The 12,284-nt window shown below is 36.6% G+C and overlaps 4 protein-coding genes across 4 annotated transcripts in view; all 4 read right to left on the minus strand.

The window, feature by feature from the left end:
* The window catches only part of Sdc (Syndecan), a 222,029-nt gene extending 219,173 nt beyond the window's left edge, over positions 1-2,856 (minus strand). Inside the window, exon 1 of the mRNA XM_076319356.1 lies at positions 2,621-2,856. Within this exon, the coding sequence (XP_076175471.1) occupies positions 2,621-2,719 (99 nt within the window). The 5' untranslated portion in view covers positions 2,720-2,856. The remainder of the gene's footprint in view (positions 1-2,620) is intronic.
* Positions 2,857-4,029: 1,173 nt separating this feature from the next.
* On the minus strand, positions 4,030-4,748 carry LOC143149942 (uncharacterized). The gene is made up of 3 exons (XM_076317831.1): positions 4,612-4,748; positions 4,418-4,511; positions 4,030-4,345 (listed from the first exon to the last, which is right to left on the minus strand). Exons 1-3 carry the CDS (start codon positions 4,653-4,655, stop codon positions 4,172-4,174), a joined length of 312 nt encoding a protein of 103 aa, XP_076173946.1. The 5' UTR covers positions 4,656-4,748; the 3' UTR covers positions 4,030-4,171.
* A 104-nt stretch (positions 4,749-4,852) lies between these two features.
* On the minus strand, positions 4,853-6,102 carry LOC143149943 (ATPase inhibitor mai-2, mitochondrial-like). The gene is made up of 3 exons (XM_076317832.1): positions 5,967-6,102; positions 5,332-5,464; positions 4,853-5,190 (listed from the first exon to the last, which is right to left on the minus strand). The coding sequence occupies exons 1-3, from the start codon at positions 6,008-6,010 to the stop codon at positions 5,059-5,061; spliced, it is 309 nt and encodes a 102-aa protein (XP_076173947.1). The 5' UTR covers positions 6,011-6,102; the 3' UTR covers positions 4,853-5,058.
* Positions 6,103-6,295: 193 nt separating this feature from the next.
* On the minus strand, positions 6,296-9,989 carry LOC143150650 (uncharacterized). The gene is made up of 4 exons (XM_076319101.1): positions 9,661-9,989; positions 8,107-8,748; positions 6,819-7,212; positions 6,296-6,564 (listed from the first exon to the last, which is right to left on the minus strand). Exons 2-4 carry the CDS (start codon positions 8,389-8,391, stop codon positions 6,296-6,298), a joined length of 948 nt encoding a protein of 315 aa, XP_076175216.1. The 5' UTR covers positions 8,392-8,748; positions 9,661-9,989.
* Positions 9,990-12,284: the final 2,295 nt, after the last annotated feature.

Raw genomic sequence — 12,284 nt, forward strand, 5'->3', positions numbered from 1 at the left:
GTTGGATGAATTATCGGCGAATTTACAGATTGGTGTGGTCGGTGGGTTCTGAGATTTGGAAACAATATATTTTATACGAAATTTTGTAACTGAAAATACGTACTCCCCTGATTGTAATTAGTTTATACTTTTATATTTGTTATAAATTTACCAAAGAATATCAATATATTTCACAATCCGTATAATTTCGTTCAACAAAAATAATTTCAATGCTTAAAATATTTTCAAACAATAAATGTTACAAAATAGCATTGCACGAATTTCAAACATGATTCTACTTCGATTATATCTTCCGGTAACCTTCGACAAACTCAAACATATTCTGTTGGGGTTCAATTCTATTTATAAACACTGCCGTTATTTTTCCACGCACTCTAAGCATTTCCGTTTTTGTGTTCCGGTGTCCCGCTTGAGGAATACAACGGTACAACAAATGATGAAAAAAAAAGAAAAAGAAAAAAACGGTGTTCGACGAGTACATTCACATACACTCGTAATAAGAATTCTCACCTCGTCATTGAGGAGAGGGGGGCTAACGCGACAAGCTTGTTTGTCTCATTGAATGAGTTTAAAATGCAGATGCCGAGTATAAACAACTCCTGGATTATTAGCCACTAATGCTAGCCATTTTTATAAAAAGAATATTATTAAGGAGTGTTCCCACGACAAATTTCTAGTGTTTGAAATAATAATATATTCGTATTACACGAATATAGCACGGTACAGCATACAATTCCCGATGATTTAACGTATCATGAAATTATAGTTGATAAAACGCTTCGTAAGGTTTCGAACCTTCCAAGAAGGCATCAAGAACTATTAACTTGGCGAACATGAAAATACTTCCCAGCAATTTGAATTTCGCGATCTGGCACCCGTGTACTATACCGATACTTTTCTGCGAAAAATAAAAAAAAAAAAAAAAATGTGTCGATTAGGGTACTAAGAAGCACGAGGTTCCATGAAGGGGAAAAATGCAATTACAATTTACGAGTATCTAAACCAATTTAAAAAAAAAGAAACAATAAAAATTACACACAAAATTATAAAAAGTTAAAAATTGTAACGGTAGCAATTTGTGTCATGATACTTATATTGTTAATTGTGAATAATTATACATCCTACTAGTTGATTTTGCGTGTAATATGATTAATATTTTTAATCAATAATTCATACTCTGCGCAGTGTTGTTACCAGAATTCGAAAAATGCATTTAAAACTGGTCATCCAGTTTCGTCGAAATTAAATGAAAATCAAAATAAAAGGAACCTTTAAACAATTAAATTTCAATAGAGATTGATGCAAACGATACAATGGACAAATTTGTTTCGCAAGAGTTGAGCAACATTTAAAAATGTTACCAAACAGAGCTGCTTCGTTGTTTCAAAGAAACAAACAGAATTCATTTTTTAAACAAATAGTTTCCCGCGATGAAAAATGGATTTTATACGACAATTGGAAACAATGAGGACAATGGCTGGAGTACTGAAGAACAGAGAAAACACGCTAAAACCGTCGCTACAACCGAAAAAGATAACGGTTACTGTTCGGTGGTCATATGGTCTCTTAAAACCAGGACGACAATTGCGACAAAAATGTATTGCGAAGGATTCGAGACAAAACCGCGTTAAAATTTGGTAGAGATATTCCATTGACGAAATAATGGAATCGAGTCTTATCGAATGACAACGCAGGACCTCGTACATAAAGGACAGCAATAAAAAATCATAGCGACACAAAATATGAAAATTGGACATATATTATAGACGAAATATGCTAAATAAGGAGTTATTTTCTAATTCTTTGTTTGACATACTTTCATTTTTCTAAACGTCTAGAGTATATTTATAATTTTACAAGAAATTTCTCAGGAATGAAGAATTCCTAGAAATAGCTTTCGAAGAGGTTATTGCATTTGAAACTTCCAATTCTCATTAAACTGAAATAGCAAAGCTACTGATAGTTACGTACAGTACAAAACATTACATGGGAAAGGTCTGCTTCAAGATTTCGATAAATTACAGGCTTTTAAAGTTCGGTTGAAAAAAAGCACGTTTCACGCGCGTCGACCTAGTAATTCCCTATGATTTAACGCATCGCACAATTACGAGCGCAGGTAAGAATACCCCACGAGGTATCGAATCTTCCGAGAAATGCGCAGAGAAATATCAATTAACGCTAAATCGTCTCACAGGCTTGTATAAATGTACCCCACGACGCTTGAACCCTGCACGGGATCAAGTAAACAAATTCGCACAATTCGCAACGAAGCGTAAACAACGAGAGTTGATCGCGTCTCGTGTAGACTGTTTAGGATTTCGAACGCGCTACAAACCGAAATACGTGCGGGAACGCGATGTGATCGTACGAATACTTTAGCACGCGAATCCCGCGAGTAGAATATTTTGAAAAGTGCATCGTGAACAACAAACGATCGCGGGTAGTCTGTTTGAAATTTCATCGAACGCGCGTTCGACGAATTCACGAACAAAATCCCGTTCCGATTAATATCGCGAGATTGAAAATGCAAGACGTCGCGGAAGGATGGAAAAGGTGATCGAATGATTGTCGAATCAGTGACAGGACAGAGAAGCTGCTATGAAAGTAATCGTGTACTCACCTCGGTAGCGGCGTTGCATCCCGCAAGAATGACGGCCGTAGTGATCAGAATCCAATATATCCTCGGTTGCATCTTTCCTCCGGTTTCCGTTGGGCTCATTGAAGAGCCCCCTGCTTCGATCACCGCGTCGACTTGGGAAACCCAAACGAAAAAGTACACGTACGTCTCAAGCAGGAACAAACCACCAAAAAAATCCACCGGAGCAACAACGCGGCACACACCACACTGATCGATGAACCGCGAGACACTGAGGGCGCGACGATCGGCCGCTTTCATCGCTCGGCTGCCGCCATTTTGGAACAGTAACACGCGCCAACTAGTGGCTCCAACGCGGACCGCTTCGAGGAATATTTCGATACTGCGCGAGAAATTTGAATCGATTTAATTGGTCGTTCTCTCGCGATATTTCCCGCGGTTGGAAAACTCGTTCGCGCGTAAAAGTCGTAAAATATGTCTCGTTTGACCGTTAAAATTGAATTATTGTGCAGTAGATATTGTTGAAAGACGAATTGTGTTTGGTGAAATAGTTTGATACTTTCGAAGGTTTCATATGCTCGTGGAAGAGTTCAAGAATAACCATTGGACCGCCATAGGTGCGTAATGAATAAATTCATTTACTGTTATATTTTAGAAAGAGTGCTTGTTAATAATGATATTGATGAAAGAGAAATTTGTTTCTATACATTCAAAGCTCGATATAAAAATCATTATTTAATTTGAATCGATGCGTTGACTGTAAAATTAATGTTCGTTAAAATGCACTCGACGCCAAAAATTGTTCTTTAACGGATTATAAAATTCAAGATTTGTCATAATTTTCATTATTAATCATAAAATTTATTCAAATTATTTGGATAACTTACAAAAATACATGTGCAAATATATAAATAAATACATATTTGGCATATTACATAAATAGCTGATCATTACTTTTACCAATTTTAAATTCAAGTAATTACTGTAATTTATAACACTTGCATTTCTACAGTTTTAAAATATCTAATGTTACTAATACAGCTCTGTAACAGAAATATATCAGTTAAGGATTTTGATCCTTCTTGTATTTATTGAGTTTAATATTATTTCAACTTCCAATAAAACTTGTTATTAATTTTACAAAAAATAATGAAAACATTTATTTTTATTACTTGAAAATTTCGATGAAAGCAGACAAAGGTTAAAAAAATGGTCATCATATGTATGGAGGAATTCCATACACAAGGAAGTTCATTTCATATATAAAATGGTTGCTCGATAAACACTTATTAAACTACATTTAATTATTTATCCAACAAAGTGTTAAAATTATAAAATAATTTTAAGATGAATAATATTGGAAGTATTAGACAATTACCCTTTATCTTGAAAAGATAAATTACCTTCTTTATTCGTCTATTATTATAGTTTCTGTGGTTCTTGAATATATACTTTTAAAATTAACAGGTATTATTAACACTCAATTATACAATTATTTCACATTGTCAAAAAAAAACATATATTAAATATATATAGCAAAAATATATAGATACATTATAATTGTGCATAATAAGATCACTTTTTATCGCTAGCTGATAAATCTTTATCGAGACCTTTTAAAAATCGTAGATTTTCATTTATATTGCGATTGTATTCCTCAATTTTGTTACGCATTGCTGTAACTTCATCCTGCATGCACTTTACTTCGTCCTGCATCTTTTGCTTTACCATTTCTAGCAATTCTTTATCCTGAGAAGTGCATTAATAGATTATTTCATCTTTCTTAAAGTAGTAAATTACATTATTTATTAAAAGTATTACCTGCTTATAATAATATTCAGCTTCAAAAGCAATATTATCGTTTGTTGTTTTATTCTTACTAGAATCACTACTTTTTCTCTTAAAATACCTGAAACTATTAAGGAAAAAGGTCTTATATACACGAATTTCCTAAAATTGACATAACCATAGAAAGAAAGTTCGTAATTGTAAATAAATCTTCGGATTATACTTACCTACTAACTTCGCTCGATAAAACTCGTAAAATATATCGAAACATGTTTATTAGGTAAAAAAATCAACTTCTCAAAAAAATCACACAGGTTGAGTTTGACAGAAATTTTGTGTCTTTCTGTCAGCAGCATAAAAACATTTGAATATAGAATTATCAAAAAATAATGAGAAATAATCGAAATAATCGATTTCTAATTTCTATTTCATGTGTGAAATGTATAAATAAATTTGGACACTTTCAAGTACAAGTAAATTGCTTGTTTTCTTTTTAATACGTATTAAAATCAATGTATTTTATTCTATTATATAACAGTTTGTAATAAAAAGAAAAAAAGGACAGACATGATGATTCTACCATCGTTACTATCTGCAATACATAATATTATATAGTTATAAACAACAATGTCACACTCTCTGGAAATTAAGGATCTTGCACAAGGAAAAGCAGCTCATTCTTTGTTCATAGCTGTGATTCTCAGTTTGTGACGGTTTATAGCTTCTTGATGACGTTTAATTTGTTCTTCATGGAAGGAGATCTCGTCGTGAAGATCTTCTTTCAGTTTTTGAAACTGTTCCTTTTGCTGAAAGAAAAACTTTCTATGTATATCTTTTCAAATACTTACATTTTATACAAGTATACATTCATTGTAAGAGACATATGAAAATGTCAAAGAGTAAATTATCAATCATTATTACTGTATCAAAAAGTTAATGTAACTAACCAAATTATAAAAATACTGATCTTCATGGGCAGCTTCCATTTTTCCAAAAGAACCACCAGCATCGCGGATAGATCCACCACCGCCACCACCTTTACCAGCACCTGATCCGCGTTCACCAACCATTCTCACTTGGCTACAACAAACAAATGTTTCATTTAATTAGTAACCTTTGATGTTTTATGCTGCCAAAAAAAAGAAACTGTGGCGCAGCAGTAGTAGTTAAAAATGGACTCTGTGTCCATTTATATCACTGATGCATTAAATAATTGACCAATTTAGCCAAAGTATTTTAAGCTTTTAATACAAACATTACAGTCAGTCGAAAATTCAAAACAGTATTAATATATACATAAATACTTTTGTACAATATTAAGATCCATAACTGTTACATAATTTTGGTACCCATAGAAGAAATTCAATAATAGGTTTCTTACTTACTAAAAGTTCTCAAAAATCCTAATCAATTGAGAGTCATCTATTTTATACGCAGTAACACAAAGGAAACTCAGAATTCGATATATATAACTTCGAATTATACATTGCACAATGTGCGGAAAAGCCGGGATCAGTCGTAGTTGCAAAAAATTAGGTATATAATGCAAAAAAAATATTTCGTAACAGATATTCGTCTTTACCTTAATGAAGCCATATTTCGTGAAAGCATAATAACTCGTTGCATCGTGCTTTACGAGAAAATTTCAAAGTGAAGCGAGAGTTAAGGATTCCAATGGAAACCATGCACTACTGCCAGTAGGGAGGGCGTTACATTGCTCTCTCCAGTAGGAGTTTCGTAAAATGACCGCCTTAGCGCTCTATCAGCGGCAATATTAATTTATTTTCTACCTCGAGTATACGAAAACATATTTATCGCTACAACTAGCAAATCAATAATTAATAAAGTCTTACGAAATAAATCCAGAGACCATCGAACGATCCGTGTTCAAAAATAATCATTGCATCGACTTTAAATACGAAAGTAAATACAATATAACCTGTAGTACTCGGCAGCTTGATTTTCAATCAATTGCCTCTTGATCTCCGAGGTTTTTAATTTATTGATGGCGGTCTGTTTCTGCAATTCCGCGCGTTCCAAGTCAATGTTCAGCATTTTTAGTTTCAAATCGTGCTCCCTTTGAGCAACCTCCAACAGCCACGTCGCTCTTCGACTTGACTCTTCTTGATCATCGATTCGATCGTTCCTGTCCTTCGAGGTGGACAAAGTCATGCTCTCCTCTATTCAAAACAAACCGAATTACATTCCGATTAATTCTTGTCGCAGACTTTGCTATTTTATTTTTCCAATACTCGTTAAACCTTAATCTATCGAATTCAATATTTTCAATAAATTTGATCAATTTTGGAACCGCGCTCGAATTAATCCTTGCCATAGGCTTTGATATTTTTTTTTTACCGATTCTAACCAATTTTATTCTACCGAATGTAGCGTCTTTAGAAGTTTGATCGGTTAGAAGCAAATTTAAGGATACCGTTATCGAGTTGGCGAACCACGGTATCCTCGCCCTGTGCTTTCTGTTCAGCGAGGTCAATCGGCTCGTTTTCCGAGATTCGAGGTCGTTTCTTTTCCGGCACCTCGGTCCTCTTTCTGAAAAGCTCGCCTTGACTCGCCTCCTCTTCCGTGTTGTAATCGTCGCTGTCCGGTTCGACTTTGATCTCGTTGACTGTCACTTCCGGCGTGGTCGTCGTCAGCTTGTCCAGGATGGCCTGCAGATTCGTAAAATTCTCGCTACCTTCTTGACTGTTCTCGTCCGAACGATCCCCGTCTCCGTGGTTCTTCTTCGCCCTTTCCATCAATCTCCATACCTCGATCGAGAGGTTCGATGGACGATTCTTGGCCGCCTCCTCGGGGCCCAGATTCTTCACCTAACACGTGACTCTGTTCACTGATTTCGCATTTAGCAGAGATACATTTTTATCTACCGAACATTCTACTTTCTATACAGCTAACTAGATCACCTGACATATTTCTCGAATCTTTAGTAATTTAAGCAAAATTGTTTCTACATGCGGTAGAAATATTTTAATATCTAGATAGTAACGAGGAGAAGGTCCCCTTGGAATGTTGTATCATTTTTTATCAATATCTGATAGATGCTAGCGAGTCCTAAGACAAGTTTGACGATTCTAAAAATCAAGAATATACTTTGTACGACAAGATTAATTAGAACATTCTCTATATATTTGTTCATCTTTGTAAATTTAGATAATATTATCACGAAGACACTATTTCCTATTTAAAAATCTTTATGTATATATATCGCACATCATATTTAAAAATAAAATAATCGAACGCGTAGCTTCGGCAAGCATAGTCATTTCATAAACGTTTCGATCGCTTTAGATTCTCCTCGGTGTAATAAAATCGTAAGAAACTGTTATTTTAACCTAAAATATGAAAATATACACTACAACTTTTCGATCCGTTATGAATTTTAACGTGGTGAAAATTTTACGTTACCCCATTCAATACATTTTCTCTTTCTGTACAATTTTCCAAAAGAAAAATACTCTGTTTCCTATTTATTAAACCCCTACAATCACACGAGATTTCCTCAAGACAAAATGTCCACAAAGTGTTCACGAGACCCTGTAAATCGACAACTTCGGTTCACTCAAATTCCATTCGAAAAATTCCTACGACGCGCTTAAACTTTTCTCCAACTTTCGAATCGCGTTGTATCTCTCGTGGGTTCGAGGGAAAGGCTACGAAAATCTTTGCATCGGTAAAAAATTGAAGAAAATTATCGATCGCTCAACCTTCTCGGCGAAGGTGTACATCTCCATCCTCGCCTGGGCCTTCATCCTCCTCCATTGCTCCCTCATCCTGGTGATGTCTCTGTCGGTGGAGAATCTGCCGCGAAAAGCGCAGTGAATCTGCTGCCAAGCGAGTGTCTTCATGGCGGACGCGGCTGCGTCGATCTTCTTATTCTCGATCGCTGCCACGTGGGCTTTGATCAACGCGAACAGAGCGTTCTTCTCCTCGGGGACCCAATTCTGGGTCCTCTCCCTCTTCTTCGGCAACACCGTGGTCGCGTTCGACATCCTTCCCCCTCTCCTCGCCGTCCCACGGGTCCAGGAACCTTTCAAACGCGCGAAAATCTCCCCTCCACCGCGACCACGACCCCTTCTATTGATCAATTTCACCTGATCTATTACCTCGATCAGGGGACACGCGCGTGTCGTTCGCTCGCGTCGATTAGGTGATGTTTACCCGTGTCTCGTTTACTTGTTTAATCGCTGGTTTAAAACAGTCAGCTGTTTAACCGGCGTCGACGCGCGCCGTGCATACACCGTGACCGAGAAGTACTCGTCGAGCGTCGTCATTCTTCAAGAGCTGGCTCGGGTGTCGTCGAGAATCGACGAGTTCATTGTTTACGTCTCGAACTCGTCTTTGCTGTGCTTTTATCGAATTTGTATATACGCCGCGTACGTAACACGTGGGACTTCAACGACGGATCGAGGTCACGAAAACGGTGAGAAATGTGCGCTTTGACCTCGTTTCTAAGTCACAGTTATAGCGGCCAAAAGTGCTCCTAATGATATTTCGCTATTTTTATTATTTTTTAGAATTGAAAAATGCACGAGTAGAAGGACGGGTACAATTTGGTGACAAGGTCGGAGTTTAGGCGAACCTTTCTCATTGTTTCGGTGTCCCTGATCCATCCATCGAGTGGTTCTCGCGTATTACCAGAATGGAGTCACGTTTAGAAATATTTTTCAAACGAAATTTTCTTCCCCGAAATTCTAACGATACTCTTCGATTTTACTGTGTTTAATTTTTTAAAAGTATTTTTTAATGAAAAAATCTCTACACCCTGAAACGAGTCTCGAGTATTACCATGCACCAAAATTCCAGGGATATCTTTCTGCGTTCAATTACTTAAAAGTATTCTAAAGAAAAAGTCCCTAATCCCTGAAGTGGATCTTGCATATTACCGTATACCCTGTAGTCACACTTGGAAAAATTTCTGAAGAAAATGTTTCTACTCCAAAATTCTAATACCTTTGAATTTTACTCTCTGCGTTCAATTAATTAAAAATTATTCCAAAGAAGTAGTCCTTAATTCTTTAAGCTAGTCTCGTATATTACCATATAGCCTGTAGTTACATTTGGAAAAATTTCTGAAAGAAAATGTTTCTACTCCAAAATTCCAATACCTTTGAATTTTGCTCTCTGCGTTCAATTAATTAAAAATTATTCCAAAAAAGTAGTCCTTAATTCTTTAAGCGAGTCTCGCATATTACCATAAGCCTGTAGTTACATTTGGAAAAATTTCTGAAGAAAATGTTTCTACCCCAAAATTCTAATACCTTCGAATATTACTCCACGTGTTCAATGTCTCAAAACTACTTTTCGAAACATTTACAAAGCAACCCGTGTAAGTTTCCTGGCTAAATCGTTTCCAAATGAAATTGCCCGACGTATCGTTCCGGACGACCTCGAAGTGTCCCAAAATCGACGTACTCGAGTTCGTTGTTGGATCGCCCGACTAATTCACTGTCTACGAACGATTTATTTTCTAAATCGAACAACGTTGTTCTCGGTGTCACGAAAATCGATTCGAACCGACCGGTAGAGCCCGAGATCGGAGATTCGCACGTCGTCTAACGGATGCAACGCGTCGGAGAACACCACGCGTCGCGACGTTCAGTTAAACCCGAACTAAGGAACGACTAAACGTCGGCCATTTTGGCACAGTACTAGCTAGGCGCTCGATATTAACAAATCCTCGATTCCCAGCCGGGGTGAGAGAACCAGCCGGAGGGAGGGAGACAGACCGTAGGTGGGAGGGTGAGAAAGGGCGTGAAAGAGAGAGGGACGTCCAACGTTCCGCGCAACGCAAACATTGTTTCGTTTCATTCCGCGATCCGTCGTGGAATCATATTGCGCCGATTCCAATATTTCGGTCGTTTTATTGCAATTGCGGGCTCTCCTCCCCACCCCCACCCTCCGTCCCCCCGTCCCGCTGTGCCGACGATTCCGTCCGTCCCTTCTCTGGTCATCCCCACCCTTCGAGGACGTTCCTCGATCATTGATCTTCGGGCTTAATCCCCGACGGTTTTCGTGCCACGCGTTCTTCGCGCAGAGAATTAATTCGCGCGGGAAGTGAAGACTCGACGACAGAATTGTACAAGTTCGAACCACTAACCCCCATAATACGACGGTAAGTAATCGTGCACATGTATACGGTGTAATTTTACGGTTTGAAAAACAGATACACCTTTGTCCGAGTCACAGAACACTTGGGTACTCGTTTTAATCAATTTTGACGATACGATACGAATTGTTGAAATTATTCCGTCTCAGTCTTAATAATAAATACGCGTTCGTTCTTACGTACGAAATTAAAATAGTAATTCTCTTTTTACGGCTGGATATGCTATTATTACTGGTGCAATCGCAGAAATTTGTAGCCGGTCTGGGATTGTCGTACTTCCCACCTGTTTTCTATTTTATTATTTTTGTCGACTATTTGCGAGAAAGAACGCTCTCGTGGGTTAATTATGTTTGTTGCAGTAACAAAAATTCTTTGGTAAACCTTGTCTTTGAAAATATTACCAATGTACAATTTGGATTGTTAATATATCCTCCGTATGAAAAAAAATAATTTCGAGATTACGTATATGTTGATTCTCTTGTTTAATATCGGTGGAAACGTGTTTTTCAACGTTAATTATACGTCATTTGGTATACTTCGCAGAAAAATTAAATCTACTAGATTTATCATTGCTAATTTTGCGATAATAAATTCTCGATACTTGAATTGTTGTAACGAAAAGACTTTGCTTTCTCGTTGCCGAATTCAATTCTTTTGAAAACTCCACGAGATTTAATAAATTTGTTTTCAAATCCTTCTCGCAGTAAGTTTAGAGACAGAAGTTTCCCTTTTACAACGAGCTATTAAAAGTTGATCTATGACTTTTTCTCGCTAATTTATCGCACTTTGAGTAAAAGGTGTGCCGCCGGCATTAAAATAACCCGAGGGAAGATGCACTGCACTCTTTTCGATGTTTATAATATTACAGAAGCTCCTTGGAAACTTTGGCTTGACGTGTAATCACCGTCGACAGTGTCCAATTCAGAGAAGAATTCACGTATAATGGACGAAAAATGATGCCACGTGATTGTTCAATGGTGACTGTGCTTCAACAATAAATATTATAGATTATTTTAATGCCAGCGGCGTACTTCTCTTTCAAAGAGCGATAAATCGGCGAGAAAAAATTGTACAGCAACTTTTAATGGCTCGTTGCAAAGAAAGGACATTTCCCTCTCCGTTCGTTGCAAAACAAATTACGAAAAGAATTTATTAAACTCTGCGGAGTCGTTTGAATTTGGAAAATTTTTGGTGAAAAGAACCATTTCCTCGCATTCGTGGATAAAAATATTTTACCAGCGAAGTATACGTTTTAAACTTCGCACGGTTGTTACGATATCGTGAACAATAAAGCGCTTCGAATAAATAAAAAATTTACACGACAGAAAATAAATGTTTCATAGGAAATTGATATTAAACTTCAATATCTCGTCGATTCACTATTTTTCCTGTAAATAAATAAAGTCTGGCGTGCTCGCACTGCGTGTACAAATAACTCAACTTTGACTGCTTTCATTAACAATAACATCATGGACATTAATCGTTTACAGATGTACTTTGAATTATTATTCTTCATCGCGAAGTTGTTCATTATTATATTAAAATACAATAAACGCTTTCAAATTTAATAAGGTGATATTAATCGTTCGTAAAACTTCTCCATTCGAACTATTATTCTCACCATAAAGTTCGTTAAAATTGCAATAATTCAACGAGTCTCGATCCTTAATATTGATATCGATTAAATAAAACCTAATTCATTTTTAACGGCACGTATGTGACTCTTTTTATTAAAGGATATAACTTTGCTGTTGAAGAGTTTCTTTTAAAATTCAT

The sequence above is a fragment of the Ptiloglossa arizonensis genome, chromosome 8 (genome assembly GCF_051014685.1).
Source record: "Ptiloglossa arizonensis isolate GNS036 chromosome 8, iyPtiAriz1_principal, whole genome shotgun sequence".
NCBI lineage: Eukaryota > Metazoa > Arthropoda > Insecta > Hymenoptera > Colletidae > Ptiloglossa > Ptiloglossa arizonensis.